General features: G+C 35.5%; 1 protein-coding gene across 7 annotated transcripts in view; it reads left to right on the plus strand.

Moving 5' to 3' along the window:
• The window catches only part of CHD9 (chromodomain helicase DNA binding protein 9), an 86,894-nt gene that overhangs the window by 41,192 nt on the left and 22,766 nt on the right, over nucleotides 1–22,936 (plus strand). For all 7 annotated transcript variants that reach the window (XM_061355415.1, XM_061355417.1, XM_061355416.1 and 4 more), the window contains 16 exons: nucleotides 1,505–1,616; nucleotides 4,921–5,067; nucleotides 6,325–6,393; nucleotides 6,482–6,537; nucleotides 7,675–7,792; nucleotides 8,333–8,419; nucleotides 9,473–9,610; nucleotides 11,695–11,816; nucleotides 13,042–13,285; nucleotides 14,430–14,606; nucleotides 15,213–15,356; nucleotides 15,861–16,116; nucleotides 17,014–17,224; nucleotides 19,870–20,065; nucleotides 20,834–21,001; nucleotides 21,567–21,746. In XM_061355415.1, the coding sequence (XP_061211399.1) occupies nucleotides 1,505–1,616; nucleotides 4,921–5,067; nucleotides 6,325–6,393; nucleotides 6,482–6,537; nucleotides 7,675–7,792; nucleotides 8,333–8,419; nucleotides 9,473–9,610; nucleotides 11,695–11,816; nucleotides 13,042–13,285; nucleotides 14,430–14,606; nucleotides 15,213–15,356; nucleotides 15,861–16,116; nucleotides 17,014–17,224; nucleotides 19,870–20,065; nucleotides 20,834–21,001; nucleotides 21,567–21,746 (2,425 nt within the window). The remainder of the gene's footprint in view (nucleotides 1–1,504; nucleotides 1,617–4,920; nucleotides 5,068–6,324; nucleotides 6,394–6,481; nucleotides 6,538–7,674; nucleotides 7,793–8,332; nucleotides 8,420–9,472; nucleotides 9,611–11,694; nucleotides 11,817–13,041; nucleotides 13,286–14,429; nucleotides 14,607–15,212; nucleotides 15,357–15,860; nucleotides 16,117–17,013; nucleotides 17,225–19,869; nucleotides 20,066–20,833; nucleotides 21,002–21,566; nucleotides 21,747–22,936) is intronic.

Consider the following 22,936-nt stretch of genomic DNA (forward strand, 5'->3'; position numbering starts at 1 on the left):
ATTGTATTTCCTGCAATTATGAAACATGTTTCTAAGGAATAATTAAACTGAGAACACACCTAATAAGGGCTTGAGGATCAGAATTTACTTCTGAACAGGCAGCTCTGTGAACAAGCAGGTCTGTGATTATGCTTACTGCACCTTCATTTCAGTGTGCATTTGCCAGTGCTATTCACTTCATACTAGAAGGAAAAAATGTAGGAGTGGAAAATGTTTGGGTTTTTTTTTTTTTTAAGCCTTTCCACTGGACATACCTAGAGGTTAAATATTAAAAAAAAAATGGAAATGTTAATTGTTTCTGAAAATATGCCTCTAGTCTTCTGTAGGCCATGTTGCTTAAAGTATCCCTAAGTTTTCTGTAATTTAAGATTTTCCTTTTCCGTGTGAACTGTTCATTTGGATGTAGCATGTGATAGTTCTTTTTGGACATGTCCAAAGAGAAGCAAATGAGATACAAGTGTTTCAACCACTACCTTCTCATCAGTGGGTTTTTAGGTGATCAGTGTATTTGATGCTGCTTTGGTGTAAGATAATTTATATTGCCTGTATAAAGTCTAAAGACTTTCATTTGTTCTGTAAAATGGCAAAAGAGGTTTGTTTGCTGCAGCATTTCCTGTTTCACAGATCTGGTGGTTAGATATTGTATAAAATTCGTATTTAAGGATAGCACTTTGTGATTTTATTGGATAGCTTGTCATCATTTTTCAGTTAGGCCACTGAAAACATATTTCAAAAGGCGTATTTGGCACATTTCAAATATGAAAAAATAAATATTTTAATACCGTTTAGTTAAAAACAAATTGTTGGTATTGTGATTTACAGAATATCCTTTAAATCTTTACAAGAGATAATTGGTGTTTTTTCATAGGAATATGACTATTCAGCACATTGTTGCTTCTTAATTTATTCTGAGAGGTTCTAAGATTTCTTCGAGCTAAAACTACAGAGTTTTGAAAATACGTTCTTTTGACTTTTTTTAAGGGCTTAAAGGATTCATGCAATTACCTCATTTTTACCATTGAATGACTTACCTAAACATGCAAGTTCTGTATGTCAGAAGGCTCTGAGTAATGTTAGATTGTTGTCCATAGCTAATTGTTTTGTATAAGAGGTGTATTTTGCAATCGGCAAATGGTTTATATGAATGATACACTGTCCTCATCTGCAGATGGTGTTTATGCTAACTTTGTATGGTTTAGCATTGTCAGTTTAAATACTGGATTTGGCATCTCTTGTTCATTTGTGGATTAAAAATGTGTACGAAACAGAGGAATTTTCAGTGCTAACTGCTTGCCTGTAGAGAAACTCAGTAACAGTAGTAGAAAATACTGCCTTCTGTAAAGGCAGTTTGTTGTGAGGCACAGATTTCAGATAGTGGTGCTTCCTGAGTTTTATATTAAGAAGAATAAGGGAATTGCTAGTAGATGTGATGTTGCTTTTTAATCTTGAAGTCCAGTAGACTAGTATATGCATTCACTTAGATGTTGGGCTTTTTTTCTAACAGAAAGCTAATCATCACACTGGGTAAGAAGCAGAAAAGGAAAAACGAATCTTCAGATGAGTTGTCTGATGCTAAGCAGACTACACAGCGGGCACTGAAAGATGAAGACTCACAGGTAAGTACTCAGAATTTTTCCATTCTAAATTTATGTGTTTCTTTTGCAGGTCTTTTCCTCCACTCCCTTCCTGAAAGTTACACTCCTTTTGACACAGTGACAGTTCCTCTCTCACTGCTTTTTCATAGGTAGAACTTTACATTATAAGCTACTTCTTCCAGTCGAAAATCAGAAAATCCTACAGTTTAGAGTCCCCTGTCTGTAATGGGACATCAATGCCCTACTTGTATTTGTTTTAGTACAGAAGTCCATAGATTTGAGACAGTAAACGCTCCCCTGTGGAGCTGGTACTTAGACCTGATCTTTGCTTTGGCTGACTTTGTGGGGAGAATGCAGAGATTGCCTAATAGAAGGAACATTTTTCAGTTAAAACTGGCTGTGGAGAACACTTTAAAAGGCTGGTTTCGGACTTTACTGTTTTTTCTGTGCTCTGCTTCTGTAGAAACATAAAGAACTGTTTTCTTGGAGTGCTGGATCTGAAGGGAGCAATGATCAATACACTGATAGGCTCTAGTTGCTTGTGGAGTACTTCTAAAGGAGAAATGCCAGATGAAGAATCAAAGTGGTGAAGTCATTCCCTCGAGGAATATCTGCCTTGTAACTTTTTTCCTGCATTTATTTTGTACATTGCTCTGGTATAATAGCAGCCTAGCTAATTACTTACAAAAACAATGCACAAAAAATATGAATATGAGATTATTTCCTATTTATGTGTATGTTAGTAGCAGAATTATAGCTTGCTTCCTTTAGGGCAAAATCCATTAAAAGTAAGGTTATGTGTGTAAGTGCACAGTTTTATATCCTGTGACAACCGCAGAGATTAAATCAATATTCATAACAAGGTTGAGTAAAAATTAATTGCATTATTTGATTATGATGTCAGAAAACAATTATAAGATACCAAGTTGACCTTTACTATTTCACAGATGATAATGCTGTGAGGAAAAAGGATCAGAAGCCATTTTCCAGAATGATTTTATTTTAAGTGGTATTTTCTCTAAGGTAAAGGCTACCTGAAAGAATTCTTGAATTTATTTATTTCTCAGGGAGTTTGCCTTGGTATCGAAAGTCTGTTCAGTACACTGAAGGAGCTGACAGCAGGTTTGGTTGTTCTGAAGTGCTGTAACTTACCAGTAGTGCTCTGTAATGAGGTATAAATTTGTAGACTAACAAGTATAATACAAAAGACTGAAGATAATTTTCTCATCGTTTTTGGTGTTCTGAATATTTGAGATTTAGCATGACAAGGGTAGTTTTTAATTCTAGTGTGGTTAGACAGGGAATATCATCAAATTGCATGATCCTGGTGTGAAGGCAACAGTGGGTAGAGATAATACAGGGTGGCATGGGATAGAAAAAATTATACTGCCAAATATCACACCACTGCCCTATCTTCAGAGGAGCTTGAGAGAAGCATAAAAGGAAAGTAGTAAGTTGCTGTGTTTCACTGATTCATTCCCTCTAGTTTTAGGACATTTTCATTATTTTCCTATTGCAAATAGCTGTCTATTTCTAAGGGGGGCAATTTGAGGTCTTTTTTTTTTTTTTTTTTCCTGTAATTCATTTTGTATGTTTAGTTTCACAGGAAGTGTCTTTCTTAAATACATTGTTTTATTTCTTGTATGCTTTACAGCATTTTTTTTTTTATGACCACGCTTAGGGAAATACAAAGAGTTTTTTTTCAAACAACTCAGGTTATATATTAATATGTAAGAGAACATACAGCTATTGATGATTTGTTAATCACTTCATACTTCAAGAAAAGACATAATGAGAAGGATTGAAAACACCTGTTAGTGCCTTGTTAGGTTTTGAAAAATTAACTAAATAACATATAAAACGTGAACCTGATCCTTAATCCTTCTTTTCATAATTCATACATCATTTTACGTTGCTCCTATTAGCTGGCATTTAAAAAATTAAAATCTACCATCAGCAAACTGTTGTTGATTTAGCTATAATGTGACAGACAATCACTTTTTAGTGAAGAACAGCTAGTCTGGCTACGTTATTGTGGAAAGCTGGTTGAGTAGTTTCGCTTATTCAGCTTCTACAAAAGAATGGTGATGCCTGGTTTTGATTTTTACTGTATATGTTACTGTTACTACTCTACCTTTTTTTTAACAACTCCGCTTGTTTTAACTACCTACTTGTAGCTGTTAAAACGTAGCCAGCCCAGTGGCTGAATTTAACAGTCAGGGAGAAAGTTCCTCTGCTGCAATCTTTCTGTAACTTAATATCTGCTCTGCAGAAGCCAGTATGACCACAGGATTTTGGGTTTTGTTCTATTCACAACTTTTCTCCCAACTGATTACTACAGTGTATTGCAACCAGCAGTAGTGCTTTCTTAAACAAAAATACGCTTTGTTGTGTAACACAATAGAATTAATTTTATAGACTGTTTTATTTTGCTGATTTCATTTTTGTAATGATAATTCTCTAAAGCAGATTGCAGTATTTTTAAGCATTAGCTAATTGTTTGATTCTGCTATCATTACTTACCCAATAGACTTACGAATTAATCTCATGGTTAAATATATTGGTACTGAGGAGTGGAAAGGATATGCAGTATCCTAATAATCTAAGTTCTTGAAGCTTAAACAGTGAGTCAGGAGGGATTGCTCACTTAGACTGAACATTATTTCTCCAGCTGGAATTTGGTGTCCTCAGATTCCTGCAGAAATAAGAGTGGAAGATTAGAGAGAAACCGCAAAGTAAGCCGAATACTGCTGTTAAACAAGCTTGATTAAGGTGGAGGAGAAAACAAATACATTAACAAGCAACAAACTTCATTAGCCATCAAATCAGCAATCTGATCAGTATGATCTAATGAAAATGTTCATGATTTTTTTTTAATAGCACTGGTGTTTAGTAGAGACACTTCAGCATGTTTTGTCATTCACTGGGATAATTGAATTGGATGTTACCACATTGCTGTTACACTGCATTATGAAATTGCTGTTGAACAACTGATGCTATGGGAGATCTGTTATGTATCAGCTTTGTTTCCATACTGTGAAAATATTGTTCCATGTTTGCGTTTGAACTCTAAAAATTATAAGCATCAAATGTTTTTATGAAATGGGAGGGGAGGGGGATTCATTTATCACAAATAGTGTATGGCTACTTCTCTCCCTCTGTAATTCACATGCTTCATGTTTTCTACCAAATATTGACATTTGGTTTTAGATGTATCTAAAGTATTACTTAGTGTCCCCAGACTTGCAGTTCATGTTAGAGGCAGTTTTTGGTAAAACCTCTTTTTATTCTTTTTTTTTTTTTCCCCCTCCACTGCTGCATGCAGAAGAGAAGATCAAATCGTCAAGTTAAAAGGAAAAAATACGTAGAAGAAGGAGAAGGAAAACAATCAGAAGAAGAAGCTAAAGTTTCTGCGAAAATGAAAAAGAATTCTGCCCCTTTACCTGCTGAACAGCCTTTACAGTTGTTTGTTGTAAGTGAAAATTGGCTTGGTCTGTAGTGGGAACTTCCCATTTGTCTCCAGTAGTTCAGTGAGTAAAGGTCATAACTTGGAAGGAAAACATTGCTATTACTGAGTAATGGTTTATTTAATGTGGCATGTTGCTAAGATCTTGAAAACTGGAAGAAATAGCTTGTTACTTTTTTATGATTTTCTGTTAACATTTGTTGACCTAGCTGAAGTTAAGGATAAGACTAAGACTAGGTGTATTTTAAATAATGTGTTAGGCTGTGTAGTCATATGAAGAAGCTCTATGCCACTACTATCATGACTTTCAGAAGTATAAAATTCTTTGAGCCTATGGGGATCTCTGCTTACTGAGATTTTTTAAAAAGGAAACCCCTCTCATTTTTTTTGCCGCCTTTGGGTTTCCACTTCACTGTTCAGCTTGTTGCAGCCATGGTAATCAAACTTACTGTTGAGCGTTTATAGGTAAATACAGTGGCAGGTAAGAAACAGGGGAAAAAGTCTTCATGAGATGTTAGGAGGAGTGCCAGTGTTTTAAGGAAGGAGAAGGATAGCATGGTTGGAAACAAGTCAGACAAGAGGGAAGGTGACTCTTGACTGGAAGCAACCTTTAAAGATCAGCTCTTTATATCTGGAACCACAGGTTTAGTCTTGGCAGAGCCAAGTAACCCTTACCTGTGTCATACCTAAGCCATACTGGAATTCCCAGGCATGGCCTCATCTACCTGATTTGACAGCGTGTTTGTTATCTATGTTCAGAGTAAACCTATTACATTGAGTTTGACACATGCTGTTTTTGTTTTAACTTTTTTTTTCTAGCATGTCTGCCAAAATCCTTATTTTTCCATATCTTTATAATGGAATTTTACCTATGTCCACTGCATCGGGTCAGCTCAGCGGGTCGTTCACAGTGAGTCTGTGTCTGGAAAGCATCAATCGCCATTGCTTGTACATTGTGTTTGGCAGGTGACCATTGCATCTGATGCTCTTTGGAAGTGACAGACTTACTGTACTTTAGCATAAATATAGACCTGGCTTTTAAATTTTACTTCCAGACTGTTAAAGAGAACACTCCTGGTAAAATTTACCTTTATTGTTGATCTTCTAACAAGCCACTTGTGTTTGAAGGTATTAAGCCTAATCAGCTTGAAGAGAGGACATTTACTGCAATTTATAATGTCATTTTTTTCCTGTTTTAAGCCTGAACAGTTTGAAGAGGGGGCATTTACTACAATTTCTGTTACTGTTTTCCTGCATTTATAGGAAAATCCAAGTGAAGAAGATGCAGCAATTGTAGACAAAATCTTATCCTCCAGGGTAATAAAAAAAGAAGTAAGTGATTATTATAGGATAAAACCACTTATTTGAAAAAGTGGTTTGTATCTGTCATTAAACGTTTACTATGAATTTGCTTTCCTAGGTATCTGCTGGGATGACAGTAGAAACAGAAGAGTTTTTTGTAAAATACAAGAACTAGTAAGTACTAAAAAGTTGTTTCATTGGAGGTATTGTCTGAAATAAGTAACTTATACATCTTCTAAAGTTCTGTATTGTTGAAGATTAATTTATAAATAGATTTTGTCATCTTTAGATATTTTCTTTACAAATTTAATCTTAAAATTGCTAAGAATCTGTATTACATTCTTAGTAATAACTTTAGAATTATTAGGATTGTGAAACCAGCGCTGACCAATAAGATATCAGCCATTACTACAAGAAGAACAGAATTTTTAGAGAAGACAATTTTATTAAATTCATCAGGGGCTGTGTGCCTCAGGCTAATTTTAATTTCATGAATTTAAATCAGAGCTATTTTGTGAACCTATATTAGATTTAGTGTCACACATTTAGGAGAGGTTGATGTAGGAGTTGGTCTTACTGTTTTAAAAAGGAAAAAAATCTCATAGCAATAGAAATGATTTTACCTCAGAAGCAGGAAATAGAATAAAGAACAGGATTTTTTTGCCATGTTTTCCTATTTTAAATTTTATACCTAACTTGCTGTCACTACTTAATTCTTTATGTTGAAAATACAAGCACATTTTCAGTTCTACATATGTGAGTAATTTCATTGGATTCTTGCTAAAAATGTGATTTCTGTGAGAGTCAGGATTCACATGTTTCTGGAGACCATTTAGCTCTTGTTTTCTGAAATGGTAAAGCCTGTCTTTCTATCGGAGAATAGGTAATACCCAGCAGTAGCCGTTCTATATTGCTATCATACCTTTAGAAAGCTTGAAAACTGATGAAAACATTAAAAAGAGGGGGGTGAGGGAGAGATATCTGTACTTCTGGCAAACCAAACTGACTTCAGAAAGGCTTGCTTTGGGTGCGATTAGATTTGTAGGTACTGGTGCTCTTGCTTCCCTACTTCCTTTTACTATTACTTTGTGCTTTGTTTTATGTATCCTAGGCCAAAATCACTGCCTTAACTAGATGCTCTAAGACAATTATTTGGAAGAATGAATCTTTGATGTTTCCAATGAATTGTATCTTAAATGATAAAATCTTCCTACTGTGAAAATCTAGTTTATAAAATAGATTGTTTTAACTTTATATTAAAAATAGTAAGCTTTTTCTTTCACTAATTCGTTGATGTTAATCTAATTTTAGCTCTTATCTTCACTGTGAGTGGGCCACAGAACAACAGCTTTTAAAGGATAAAAGAATCCAGCAGAAAATAAAACGATTCAAACTAAGGCAAGCACAAAGAGCTCACTTTTTTGCAGATGTGAGTATGAAATAGATAAATAAATAAGCTTTTTTTCCTTGTAAAATTGATTAAGGGCTTGCTTTGAGGTAGACCAGCTGGATGTTGATCAGTAGAAATTAGCCATTGGGGTTGGGATTTTGGTTGCAGCAGGTTGAGTTATTTTTGTTTCAAGTAATTTTAAGAGAAGGGTCTTCTGGATTTGCTGGACTATTTTGACATGCATGCTTAAAATTGTGACTGAGTAACTACTTAAAAGCGGTAAGGAGGGGAAGATTGTTAGTAGGGCTAGTTTCTCTGCTATATGACTTTTACAAGACAGCACTTAATCCTTAAATGACTAAATTTTCTATTTTAATGCCAGATACCTCCTCAGTGCCCATTGCAAAAAAAAAAAACAAAACCAAACCAAAACAAACAAGGAGGGAGTATCTTTAAAAATGCAAGTGCAAAAGCCTTGGTTGTTTCCAACTGCCAGATTCATTTTGCATATGATGAGACTTGGTCATATACCAGCATTTTTTTTGTCTCTCTGCTGATCTTACTGCTCTTGCATTGCAGATGGAAGAAGAACCTTTTAATCCTGACTATGTTGAAGTAGATCGGGTATTAGAAGTATCTCTTTGTGAAGATAAGGACACTGGTGAGGTAAATACGTCTTGAAGCAAGTGAAGAAGATACATCTCCAAGTAGTTTTTGATAACAGTGGGGTTTTTCTAGCAGATTTCAGAATAGCACCTTAATGATTTCAAGCTTCCATAATATTTTTAATGATACATGACAATCTTCACATTTGCTATGCTAGTCATGTATTTTGCAGTAGAAATCAGCTTGTATTTATATTGGCATTAGGTCATACAATAGTACTTGAAGTACTTCTTCTGGAAGGCTATTACAGAAAAAACACATAAGAAAATTAAAACAGAAAACCAAATAAATTGCTTAAATTCAGAAGGAGTCTTAAGCAGGCAGAGAACAAAACTGTCAGTTGCTGATTAAGCTATGATGTTTATTTTGTTCTTCTAGACAGCAAAATGAACAGATTTTATCCAGTGATTTCTGTGTTAATCTTCCTAAAGCAGGGTTGAGAGTTGAAATTATTTTTTATTGTATGCAGCAAATTTGCTGAAAATTTTTGCAAAACATGTATTTGTTATGATAAGACTTTGCCCAAGATCATGGAAGTTCAAAATTTACTTAATTTTTAAACATTCATTTACTGAATCTAAATAAGATAATCTGCATTGGTTCCATCTTTTGAGACTTTTCCTAAATTCTGGCCGACCTGTAAAGCTTTCTATTTTGTCGAGAAGACTTTTGGTTTTGCAACCAAGGAAAGTTCTTCAGTTTAGATAGGTTGGTTTGGACAGTGGAGGAAGTGTTCTGGGTACCACCTCTCTAGTCTAGTAAATTCTAGTTTGTGGAAATGTGGCAAACATCACAAATGTAGTAATTTATCTTTCCTGAGACTTAAGATCTTCTTGTGGATAAGTGGAATTAAAAAGTACTGCAGGGGTCTACAACAAGTAACAGAGAAAGCAAGGATAAGTAAGTAGATAACAAGATACAGTATTTAAAATATTAACAGAAATGTGCTTCTGTCCCCAGCTCTCATGCTAGCTAGTTACTCAAATACTAAGGCATATTAATAGTTTGTGTTCTAAATTAAAAGCTGATAACATTCAGAATTTTCTTCTGCAGCCTGTTATTTACTATTTAGTAAAATGGTGTTCGTTGCCATATGAAGACAGTACGTGGGAGCTGAAAGAAGATGTAGATCAAGCAAAAATAGAAGAATTTGAACAATTGCAAGCTTCCCGGCCTGACTCCAGGAGACTGGTAAAATTACACCTAATTTATTTGTCTGTCTTAGCAAATTGGATATGTTTTTTTCCAACTTTAAGCTTCTGTGTTAAAACATAAGGCGTATTGGCATTCTGTGTAAAGGTTTTCTGTGCTTTGTTACTTACGAATAATTATATTTTCAGGTATGCATAGATAAATTATTTGTTATTCTGTTAAAAAGAATGCTTAGGAAAAAATATTACTATATAGCTATAACTTTCTTTGAGTGAGGAGCAGTACACTGAAACTGGCTATCACAGAATCTAAACAGTATTAAGATAAGGAGGAAACAGAGTAAACATCCTTTACATAACGAACAGGGTTAAGTCTTGGCTTTGACACTGAAAGAAATTGGCAAATGAGATCTGTCAAACAGATTCCATAATTACTTCCTGTTTTTATTTTTCTTCTTGTCAGAAATGGCTAGATGAAAGGAAGAAAAATGCATCTAATAAAGAAATGTGTTTTATCTTTGAATTATGAATCTTGTGTCTTACAGAGCAGGAGAAAACAAAATACTTCTATTTGGAGTCCTGCGTGTCATTGTGAGAATGAGACGAGTGTCATGTGTGGTGTAGTACCACACTTGTTCTAACTTTTTTCATACAACTGAATACTCACAGTGTTCTCATCTGTCAGCTTTGATTTTAAGTTTTTCCATCTATGGATAATGACAGTAGTCACGATTAACGTGTTCGCATTATATTTAGTTAATTTTTCTAGTATTTATTTTAAATCCTGCCATTTTGGCATGTGGGAAGAAGGGCTTTTTATACCTCTCTGTTGCCATATTTGGCTTTGAGAGAAAAAGATGACTAAAGAACTGAAGTGTACCTGTACAACTGACAGTCATCTGAGCATCACCAACAAGTATTTTCTGTTCCAGGCTCCAGCAATTACAAGAAAGTGTTTGCTGTCAGCAGCCGTGCGAGTGGGAGCATGGCTGTTCCTTGTGTGGGGGAGTGGACAGTTGGGTGTTTTGAGAGAGGGGAGGAAGCCACAGCTGCTAGGGAGGGGCAGCTACTGCTCAGAGATGGGTGTCAGGTGATGCTGACATTGGCAAGAAAGAGGTATAAAATTCAACTCTGAAATTCAGAGCTGGCAGATCAGGCCACATGAGTTTAGAGTGAATGCAAGCTTTTATAAAAACTGAGAAATGGGGGGAGTGCAGCTGATCATAAAAGCTCATAACTAAAAATACTTCTCTTGAATGTGTGGGTTTCTTCAAGGTACAAAGCAGAAGCTATTCCAAGAGAGTGTTTTCCACTAGAAATCCAACCTAATATCAGTCAAGAACTTCAAAATTTCTCTGTTAAGTTCCCTGCTAGGCTAATGGCCAGACAGTTGAGTCTCCAGGCTTCGGAATTTGTGTGTGTTTATACAGCTTCTCGGCTTTCTGTTAGCTTGCTAGGGACATTATGATGATGTACCATGATACTGTTACAGTCTGTTTCATCCTGTCCTTTGCATCATGATCTTGCATGTGCTTATAACGTCTTCCATCCAATCTCGTGGTGAATTTGATGCAGGGAGCTAAACCACTCACAAATCTACTTGTTTGTGTTCTTGGTGTTGGCCTCCTGAATCGGCTGAGTGTGAGATTGAGTGATCAGGAGTGACCATGGCAAGCGCTAAAAAGAAAGTTCAGGATCACAGCAACTCAGTGCAGTTTGCCCATACAGCTTCAGGGTAGTGCCAGCAGCCAGTGTTACTCAGACTTCGAGGATTTTGGTAGTCTCAAATACTCAGTTCTAGGACAGCTGTTCTTAGAGCTTCCAGAGTGAAACTGAGTATGTTCTTGAAGTTTCTTGTGTAGGTGAATTAGTGTTTCAGATTGCCAGTGCCAAGCTGTTTGCTTGATATTATTAATTTAAAAAGTACTACTGGATAAATAAATACAAATTTCAGGTTTCCACTGACTGTTTAATTAGTAAGTAAAGTTAACGCCTTTGCAGTTTTAAGGTTGAATAATTGCATTCTAAATCTAAGTTGTTAACACTTTGGAAATAATGGGTTAAAACATTTTGGAAAAATAAAGCATGTACCAATTTGCACATGTATTAATCTTTCCCTTAAAGGACCGACCACCTCCAAACTCCTGGAAGAAGATAGAACACTCCAGGGAATATAAAAATGGCAATCAGCTCAGGGAATATCAACTGGAAGGACTTAACTGGCTCCTATTCAACTGGTACAATAGGTATATCTATGGAATGTTTTTTAATGTAAACTTTAAACCACGTGGTGTGAACCAATATTATGGGGGATGAATACAGTTTGAGTTAAATTTATCTTAACCTCTCTGGTTATAGCTCAAAGGTTGTAACTGGAAAAAAATAATTTCTATTCCTTTGGGAGTAGAAGTATGTTTTGAGCCACAAGAATAACAAAAAGGAAATCTTAAAAGACTATAACATAATTGAAAATACATTTTCAAGGCCTGTGAGGTAATTAAAGCAAAAAACAACTTCCACCAAAGTACAAGCTTTAAGGATTTTTGGAACAGTTGGGAAACTCTTGCATATTTCAAAATAATTTCTAGGATAAGTTCTAATTGAGTTATCTCTCTTCAAAATTGCCCAAATAAAGGTATGTTTCTTCAAAATTAAGGCTACTCAATAATTGTGTTTTCTATGTTATAAATTAAAGGTAACTTTTGTTAAATAATGCTGTGATACATTAACAGGAATAAAATAGCCTTCAAGATTTTTTTCCCAGAACAATGTATTTTCTTTCTGGATTTCTGTTCATGAATCTTCCTGCTTGCTTTATTTCTAAATGTCAGTTGCCTGTCCTCTATAGAGATGATGTCAAAGAGCATATGATTTCACCATACTGTTTGTTTTAATTCTTAGTCGGGCACTACATAGCTGTGTGGGCAGGTGTGCAAATAGCTTGAAGGGCTGGAATGTATGGCTGAGGGTGAGCACCTAGTGGTATTTCATATGGTAATCTGGTTATATGCATCTGTCTAAGTTCTGGAAACAAGAAGGGAAATTTGGCAGTAATGCTATAATGTGTTCCTTTTACGTGAGTGTAGCTGGAATACTTTCCATCTGTGACTTTCAGGGAATCTTCATTAATTTCTAGCAATTTTGTAAAGGTTACTGTTAAAGATAGGAAATCTGTTCGATTTGAATTCTATTAATTAGGGCCAGTACAGCTCTGAAAGAATACTTTTTGAATCTTTCTCTAGGAGAACCTAATGGAATATTCTCAGGTTTTGCCAGTACTAAACATGATTGAAAGCTTGTAATTTTGTGTGCTGAGTTAACTTAACCAGGGAAGTTTGCAAGCATCTTTTACAGTGCCCCAGTTTTGACTATTTGACAACTTGACTTTGTTTTTATAAATTGCCCATTTGAGTAATAGCTTTAGAGTCTGTACTTTCTCTGATACTAATCACCAATACATTTTGTTTTCAGGCGAAATTGCATTTTAGCGGATGAAATGGGTCTTGGCAAAACCATTCAGTCAATTACATTCCTCTATGAAATCCTCCTGGCTGGTATAAGAGGGCCTTTTCTGATCATAGCTCCGCTTTCCACCATAGCAAACTGGGAAAGAGAATTTCGCACGTGGACTGACCTTAATGTTGTAGTGTATCATGGAAGCATGATCAGCAGGCAAATGATTCAGCAGTATGAAATGTACTTCAGGGATTCACAGGTAATCCAATGAGACTTGTACACTGTAACCTACCCAAAACCTGTTGCTGGTAGTAGTAATGAAGGCATGCTTTACATTATCTGTACATACGTCTTAACTGAAGGTCATTTTACATCCCTTGATGTGTTAGTTAAGCTTTTTACATATCAGAATTTTTAGCATATCCTTACTGAGTAAATTTTGTGGAAGTGGTTGCAGCAAGATACAGGTTGTTTTTAGTATGCTGAGTAATTCTGCAATTGAATAGCAGTGACGCTGGTACTCGTGTGGAGATTAAAGTGTGCACAGATGGTTGCAGTTGAGTCCTGAATATGAGAAACAGTGAGAACAGAAGTACAGCTGATTAAGCTGTACATTACCTTTATGTAGCTCTTGATTTCCTTTTCCTGTCTTTGTCTGTGTACAGTTTGCTTTTCTGCCTGAAATACTTCACATTAAATGACATGGAAAACCCCTTGAAATTTGACTCTTCTAAAATGCTGCGGGTTTGGTTTTGGTTGGTTTAGGGGTTTTTTTCCCATTCTGTATATTCTGTATAAATAAACGCTTTATAAATCATGACTGAGACATTTGTACTTCTACAGAACTGATAAGGCTCAAAATGCTCAAAACCCTTTTAAGTAGTACTAAATATTAAAATGACATTCTCATTCTCCAGTGACTTACTGTGTCCTGCCCTATTGAAGGCCTTACATATTGTCAGACCAACCAAGTCGAATAAGCTGGGTAAAAAGTGTTCATTTAGTCCTCAGGTGATACTTATCTGTATGAATGCTAAAGGTATCACTGTCATATGTTTTGATTGACTGAATGTAAGGCTTTTCCTGTGATTTAGTCTTTCAGATTTTCCCAGGGTTAAAAATGTGATACTACTTACATACACCTTTTTGAAACAGTTCTATTAGATGGTTGTAACTGTAATTTAAAAGTGCTTAAAACTTTATGGTTGGTTAGACAATATTGGATTTGTGGCTGTGGATAGTTACTCATTAGTATTAATTACAGAGTTACAGAGATGAAATACATGTGTATGGAATGACAAAACAACTTACAAAATCACGTCTGTTGATAAAACTTCAACAACAAAAATCTTTAAATACATTTGAGGTAATGTAACAACTTCCGTGTGTTGATTAATCTCTAGGGACGTATCATTCGAGGTACCTACAGATTCCAAGCCATTATTACAACTTTTGAAATGATTCTTGGTGGGTGCCCAGAGTTAAATGCAATTGAGTGGCGGTGCGTTATTATTGATGAAGCTCACAGACTGAAGAACAAAAACTGCAAACTCTTGGAAGGACTAAAATTAATGAACCTTGTGAGTAACGTTTCACTTTTGGGGTTTGATTCCTGTTAAGTACAATATGATAATCACAAGTTTTGTGCAAGTTTTAAACAAGCTCTTTAACAATAAAAGCAAGTAGCAGACTTTAAAGGGGAATTATTGTGTAGTCCTGTAGTTAGGGTTTTATTTAACTTAGTGAAATATTTTTAAAAGCAGATACTACCATGAATCTTGAGGCTTCTGTGCATTACTGCAAGATCCACAATGACTAGTTTTGCATTGTTTAATTGGCTTTATTACTTTGATACACTTGTTGCTAAATGTTCTCAGTAGTCATCTTGTTTGCTTTCTGATACATGCTTGGTATGTATATTTTCCACACAATAGGGAGGATTATACATACATGAATATTACAGGCACAGTTGTTCAGTCACTTCTTCATTACAGATGTAGGAAGTCAGGTTTTAAGAAAAGCCAGTAGAAAATACTTACTGTTGTTCTTGATAGGTCTGTTTATCATGTGTGTACTTAGTTACATGCAGAACTGGTATTTTCAGGTTTTGACACTCAAAATTAACACAGAAGTTTTTGCAAATATGTGCACATATGGTCATGTAAGTTTTTTGTTTCCTATTGTAGGAGCATAAAGTGCTGTTAACGGGTACCCCGCTGCAGAACACAGTAGAAGAACTATTTAGCCTCCTTCATTTTCTTGAACCATTGCGGTTTCCTGCTGAATCTACATTCATGCAAGAATTTGGAGACCTTAAAACAGAGGAACAGGTATTGCATGGTGCATAAGTTCATTTTGAGCTTCAGTGTGTAAAAGTGACTTTCCTGAAGGCAAATGCTTTGTTCTAGATAGTAATGGTTCTTGCTTCCTACCCTACCTTTCACTTGCCATGTATCATCTGTAAGATCTTTTGTCATGCAGTTTCTCTAAACTGTGCAGGCAGTAGAAATCAATGAAGTATGATATTTTATATTACAGAATTACTTTTCCTTTTTTGGGCCAGTTTTGCAAGTTTGGCAACTAGTGACAATAATAAAAATTGAAGGTTTTTGCTGTGCAGGCAGAGCCTTTGCAGACAAATGTTAAGGTACATTTTTTTTTTTAGTACATTAAAAACATTTTTCAGTCATTTGAGGTTAAAAATAAGGTAAGATGCCACCTGGCAAGTATCTTACGTAAGTCTAGGGAAAAAAATTAATGATACGGAAATCAAAACTTTCATTAAACTACACTATTACTTTTCATGTTCTGACAAACTGCTATATTTCATTTAGGTTCAGAAACTACAAGCTATCCTGAAACCTATGATGCTCAGACGATTAAAGGAAGATGTAGAAAAAAAGCTGGCTCCTAAAGAAGAAACTATAATTGAAGTAGAACTAACTAATATTCAGAAGAAATATTATCGTGCAATTTTGGAGAAAAATTTTGCTTTCTTATCCAAAGGAGCAGGACAAGCAAATGTACCCAATCTGGTTAACACCATGATGGAACTCAGAAAGTGTTGTAATCACCCTTATCTCATCAAAGGTAAATACATGCTAAAGACTGATGGGGTTCATTTTATTTTATTTTTTATTTTACTATTTTTGTACATTTATTTAAAATGTATCAGAACTTTTATTGTAGTTCTTAAATGCTTTCATCAGGCTTTCCAAGGAGTGGATTAGGTGGAAGCATGTTTTTTATAGATGTAAGGCAAAGTTGTGAGGCAGTTGCACATTTGAGGCCTGAAATGTGAACTTGTTTTATAGGATTTCACAGAATATTTAGAAGCAATTATCTCATGGAAATACTACATCTCTTTGAAAGCAGTATGAAAAATTCCTAGAGCTAACTTTAAACGCTTCTTGCAAGTGATAGGGTCTGTATCTGTCTTCATTGCGTTTCCCAATTTGTGTGGTTTTCCTCTTTGCAAGAAAATATACTTTAAGCTCTTGAAGTTTCTGCTGTGATTTCAGTTGTAGAAGGACTTCAGAAAAATCACAGAATCATAGAATAAACTAGACTGGAAAAGACCTTTAAGATCATGAAGTCCAGCAGTCTTCAAGATACTGTCTTAAGATTCATATTCCATTTAAAATATCACAGGGACAAAATAACTTGTGGTTCTTAGTTGTTTTTTTTTATACAACACATAAGAACAAGTATTTTCATTTTTGCAGTTGTGGGGGTTACCTCTTTCTAGATGTACTAGAACGTGCTCTGTAGTGCTCTGCTTAAAAAATTAAGACTACTTAAGTACTACTTATAGAGACAGATGTTCTTGCTAGACTTTAGATCCATCCAGAACTTTGCTCTGTCTCCATCCATGACTAATAGGGGGATATTTAGAGTATAAGCACTGATTTAGGTAACCTAGCCTTCTATGTATATGGAGTATTTGTGTAGATACACCTACAGATAGAGAAATAATTTTTTTAATAGGTGCTGAAGAGAAAATACTTGGGGAGTTCAAAGAGACATACAGCCCAAGTGCTCCAGACTTTCATCTGCAAGCAATGATCCAGTCTGCTGGTAAATTGGTTCTTATTGATAAACTTCTTCCAAAAATGAAAGCAGGAGGCCACAAAGTCCTTATCTTCTCTCAAATGGTACGCTGCCTTGATATATTGGAGGATTACCTTATACATAAAAGGTAAGATACTGCATATTCTGTCTCCTATATTACACTGTTCTCTGTGGGCATATCTTTGAGTACTAGTGCAGGATTAGTGATTACAGCACACCAAAGGCGGGAAATTGTTCTGACTAATCACTATAACTTGCTGTAGTGGCTTGCCACTTTTTCACCAACAAATTAAAAACTTAAGAAAACTAAAGAGTGGTTGCTGAGTAAACTATGTGCCTTTGTCTCCAGATCAGGAGAATGAAACTCCTTAACACCAGTCTTAACAGTAGAAGCAGGCACTACTTTATTGCAGCACTGGGTGCTAGGTGGAATTTCCACAAATCAGGCACACCCAGTGCCGATTTCATTGTTATGTTTATGCACAAAAATTACACGATAGTACACTCCCAGTTACAGTGATTGGTTAGTGATTTGCATACAGTTATATCTGTAGCATCATTCTCTTCTGTTACTACACTTGCGCAGGGGAAGGGTCTTCACCTGGGCAAGGGTCTAATCAATCTGGGGGTGTGTTTTTTAGTATTACAAAGAAGGCAGCTTACATCAGGTCACCTTTAAGTTTTGTTGCCAAGTTGGCTAACTAGATTTCTACTTTGCCAGGTTGTCACATAACTCATCCTATATACAATAGACCGTAAGTGCTTTGGTTATGCTCTAAAGAGCAAGAACTAATGCTAACATATCACAGAGAACAGGGACTTAAAAGCAGCACAGCGCACAATGCTGATATAAAGGCTAACTTCTTAAATCAAGATGTTCCTTTAGATAACTGTAACAAACACAAAACACAGAAAGTTGCAGTAAAACTTAGCAACACCATCAGTTTGTTGCCTTTTCTATTGAATGTTTTAGTATGTATGTACTGTTCATACGTTGCCTGTCAGAAGGCAAGTAGCTTCAAGCTCAGGGTTGCTCATCCAAACCCTGGAAAGCATACAGTGTGTTTTTCATTTACATCTTGTTGAACTTTGACCAGACAGGGGTAGTGCAGCTCCTTATTCCTAGCAGAATTTAAATACAAAATGGTAAACAACTGGAGGCTTGCTTTTTATTGATGTAAAAATAAAATTTTGCTTCCCAACTCTCCTAAATTATTACTGCTTTGAATTTTGGAGCACAACTGAGCTGCTAGCCATAAAGCAGCTGCTTAGTTTGGCTTTTGCTGCCACATACAGTAGCACCATTTGATTATATTGTTGACTCTACAGAAAACTCAGAGCTTAAATTTAAACACGTGACTAAATAATACCTGTAAAGCTTTAGCACGTAAAATCTCACCTTAACCTTGATTAGAATCAACTGTTGCTATATCAACCCGAAAAAAATATTAAAAGGCATAGTTCTGGGTTTTTAATGGTCTAGTTGTTGGAATGTACATTTTGCTTTGAAGTGTGTATTTGTCGGTAAACTACCTAGTAATATAGAGTTAACACATTAATCAGTGAAAATGTCAAGCCTTCCTGCAGTGGATACTGGAACGTATTAGTAGATTATAGTAAAATCTCCTTTTGTGATGAATGTATATAACTTCTATGCTTCTGTGTTTTTTTTTTTTTTGTTTCGTAAAGCAGTCTATTTGAACTGTGAGCTCAACAGTTTTTGTATGCTTGATTTTAATAGACTAATTTATAGTAGTGTCTAGTACGGAAAATATTCTGTAAAGTAGTAACATGTAGACTAGTGCATCATATCTGCAGGTAGAATCTTTTGCAATCCATAGGAGGTGAAATTTTCTCTGTGCTACTGTTTGATTAGAAATGTTAGAGTGCACACATGATTAGACTCCATCCTTAACAGAATTCATGACTGTAGGAGGTGGCTGATTGCCAGAATGCCTGTGGTCCTGTGGATCCTATGCCATTTTATAGCTGATTAGAAGGAAAATGGTTTTGAGGCTTTTTGACCAGTAGATACACATTCAGCATCTTACTCCATATTCAATTTACAGAAGTGTTTGCTTCCTTTTTAAGTGTTCCCCTTGATTTCAGAAGTTTCAAAGGAGTCTTTGTAACTAGCAAAAATAAGAAAAATGACAGTTCTATTTCAGGCTTTTAAATTCACTGGTTTTAGTTTAGGAAGCTCTGGATTCATTGATGCCTTGATAAAGGCTGTTAGAGATGCTGTCATGTCATCTTTTTCCATTTCTCTTAATCTTGACAGAATCAATATGCAGTTTGTCCAGTGACAGCTCACTAGGGACTGCTTTCAGCTGGTTACTTGGCTACCGCTAACATGTGCAGACAACTTGGTATATAGTACAAAAGTTCACTTTTCTGCTAGTGTGACCTCAAGGCAGGGGGATCTGAGCATAGCAGCATGGGAAAAACTTGTAAGTGTCCACGTGGGACTTCAGGTGATGGTGTGTTTTAATGCAGCTACCTACCCTGTCAGTATGTGTTTTCTAGTAGGTATAATCAGGTACTTGCTTTCATGAAGTTCATAGCTATTCTTAAAATGCTCCGTGTTTGGACATGCTGATGTGTATTGGTACTACACATATGCAAGTTCTGTCGTGATTCCTGGTTATGTTACCCTCTGATAATCAGAGTTAGTTGATATCACTTTTATTCATTGTAAAGAATAAATATGCAAGCAGGAGATCTGTTCTAATCCCTCTTTGTGTGTGTGTGTGTATCTGTGGCAATTTTCAGATACTTATATGAGCGAATTGATGGGCGAGTACGAGGCAATCTCAGACAAGCTGCCATTGACCGGTTCAGCAAACCAGATTCAGACCGTTTTGTTTTCCTTCTGTGTACCAGAGCTGGTGGTTTGGGCATTAATTTGACTGCAGCAGATACGTGTATAATCTTTGATTCTGATTGGAATCCTCAAAATGATCTGCAGGTAAATTCCTTTGAGCGTAATAGCGAAGCATAGGAAGTCAAACTTGGTTGAAACAAAAATTGGTCACTTGGAATATTGTCTCCATTTTGAACAAGCATCATTTTAGAACGTTCAGTTTTTTTAAGGCCTGTGTTTAATATTTCTTGATGAATACTTTCTACTTAGATGGGAGATGTCTTCTCGGTTTGGTTGTATTCTAACATTTTCTTTCATGTTGATTACTCGTTGAAAGCACAACACAGGTAAACTGAATCAGTGAGTTGATAAAACCCCTAAGACTTTGATGACACTTTGAATCCGGGGGTTAGATTTTGCATATACTGACTAACACAGTTCATGGAAATAGAGCTGTTTAGCTAAAATATAGGAGTAATATGTTTTAAGAAACATAATTTGACTTAATCAAATGTAGGAGTTGGTTGCTGAAATTGAATCCAATCTCAAGTCACAACTCCTTTACCATTTATATTTGGAGATCAGATAACTTAAGAATTACCATGTCTTTTTATGTAGTGCTACTGCAAGAGAAATACCATCGAGTAGCATTCAGCACAGATCATTTATCTGCATTTACTTATCATACTGTTTTCAGAAAACTGTTCACAATGCAGAAAATGTCTGGTAGCTTCCATTTACTTAACATGAGTTGTCTTCATTTTGAGTTCATGTTGTTCATCAGACTGCATTACAACAGAAAAAAATTCCTAATAGTGTCTTATTCCTAGGTAAGTCTAAATTCTTGCTGCTGTTCTGTTCTCCCTTCAAAAGGCTCAAGCCCGTTGTCACAGGATTGGTCAGAACAAAGCAGTGAAGGTCTACAGACTGATAACACGGAACTCCTATGAAAGAGAGATGTTTGACAGAGCGAGTCTGAAACTGGGACTGGATAAAGCTGTCTTACAGAGTATGAGTGGAAGAGAAAACAGTGTTGGTGGTGTATGTAGACGTTTCTTGAAATAACTTTCTTTTTGCTTTGGTAATCATGTGGGAATTATTTTAAATTACAAAAGCTACCATTTCTCTGTCATTTGCATTTGGGTTATACAGACGAACAGTGTAATTGACATAATTTTATATGTAGTCACTTTGATAAGTCTTGCTATTTTTTGCTTCTTAAGGTCCAAGGTAGATAATGTCAAAGGAAAAACAAGGAGAAAAGTTTCGCTTTGTTTCCTTGTATCTTCTCATATTAACATAATATATTACTTTTAATATGAGATTTACATCTAGTACTAATAGGTAATTTTTTTAAATTTGTATTCATCACAGTGTTGGAACAGCCAAAACAAAAAAGACACATATTTGTAAAAATGTGAACTGTAACCACATAAAAAGTTATTTCACCTGCCAACCAGACTGTTCTCATGGCTTTTAATGATCTAGATTTTAAGTTTATAAATTGTAAAGCAGAGCTCAGTTGAAGAAGCAGTGAAAGGGGAAATAGAAAAGACTGTGGGGAATTTTTTTTCTTAACTGTCTAGAACATATTTTATTTGCTCAGATCCAGCAACTCTCTAAAAAAGAAATCGAAGACTTGCTTCGAAGAGGTGCATATGGTGCCATTATGGATGAAGAAGATGAAGGCTCTAAATTTTGTGAGGAAGACATTGACCAAATTCTGCAGCGTCGTACTAAAACCATCACAATTGAATCAGAAGGAAGGGGCTCCACGTTTGCCAAGGTGTGGAAGCAGCAAGTTGTTCTTTGACAGTATAGAGCTGTAAATGTAACCAGTGTTGTAAAGCTTATGCTTTGAGAAAAAAAAAGTCATGTTTACTTGTATTTAATGTGTGTGTGTGTGTGTGTGTGTGTGTGTGTGTGTTAAAAACATTTTTTGCGTTCTTACATCTGTGTGTTTATACTAATGTGCACATAGCAAAGTCAGTGTTGCACATCCAGATTGTGTAAATGCCAGATGCAAAGAGCACACTTGAACAAAGATGAGTAATAGCAGTGTGCTGCTTTTTGAAAAGGCTAGGATTTGTGTTAGATACAATGGACTGCATTAACCAAGAATATTAAAACAGCTTTGTTTATAGATCTGTTTGTATTCAAATACATTAAGTAGGGGAAAATGTATGCAAGACAATAATAAGATGAAAAACTGTCAGGCTTATTTTAGAAATGCCTACGCATAGGATATAGTTTGAATCTTGAGCTTTGTGGTAGGAGTTTGAAAAGCAAAATATAAAAGTTTCGGAAATAGCAAGGGGTAGAGAGAGTGTGTGTATATGTATATATTATATTTGTATATATATACACGTGTTTGCGTGTGCATGGGGAGGGTTGAGACTGTAAGGCCTTAGGAGCAATTGTCTAAAATAAAGTTGAAGTGACACTTTATAATTTTTGTTGGGGAGGAGAAAAACAGTAATATCATAGCATTCAAAAAACCTATGCTTAAAAATTGGATGAACAGAACAAAAGGTAAGTTTGGACTCCTTAATTCCCAAAGTAATTGTAAATATGAATCGGAACAAAAACAAATTCAGGTAAATGAAAATCAAAAAAATAAGAAAAAGTATAACTTAGCTTGTAATGGGGGTACTTCATGAATGCAGTTGTGACAGTTCTACCTCCTGTCAAAGGCAAAGCAAAAAAACCTTGTAAGAATGCAATGTATATTTATCACATTTTAAATAATATTTATAACTTAGATTCTCTAGTCTCTTGCCTATTGTGGCTTAGATAAGAAACAGACTTCTAAAGATGATCATCATCACTATCTTTCTTATCAGAAGGCTTAGGAATTTTTACATTTCTACTTCTTTTCCAAAAGCAGTGAATTAAGGGGTTTAGAATGCCTTCTGAAACTAAGCTTGTTCTGTGCTCTCAGGCTTTGATTGTTGGTGGGTTAAACACTCCTTTGAA

The sequence above is a fragment of the Neopsephotus bourkii genome, unplaced genomic scaffold, assembly GCF_033783945.1.
Source record: "Neopsephotus bourkii isolate Nb327-2 ecotype Australia unplaced genomic scaffold, CSIRO-AGI_Nbou_v1 NB_797, whole genome shotgun sequence".
Taxonomy (NCBI): Eukaryota; Metazoa; Chordata; class Aves; order Psittaciformes; family Psittacidae; genus Neopsephotus; species Neopsephotus bourkii.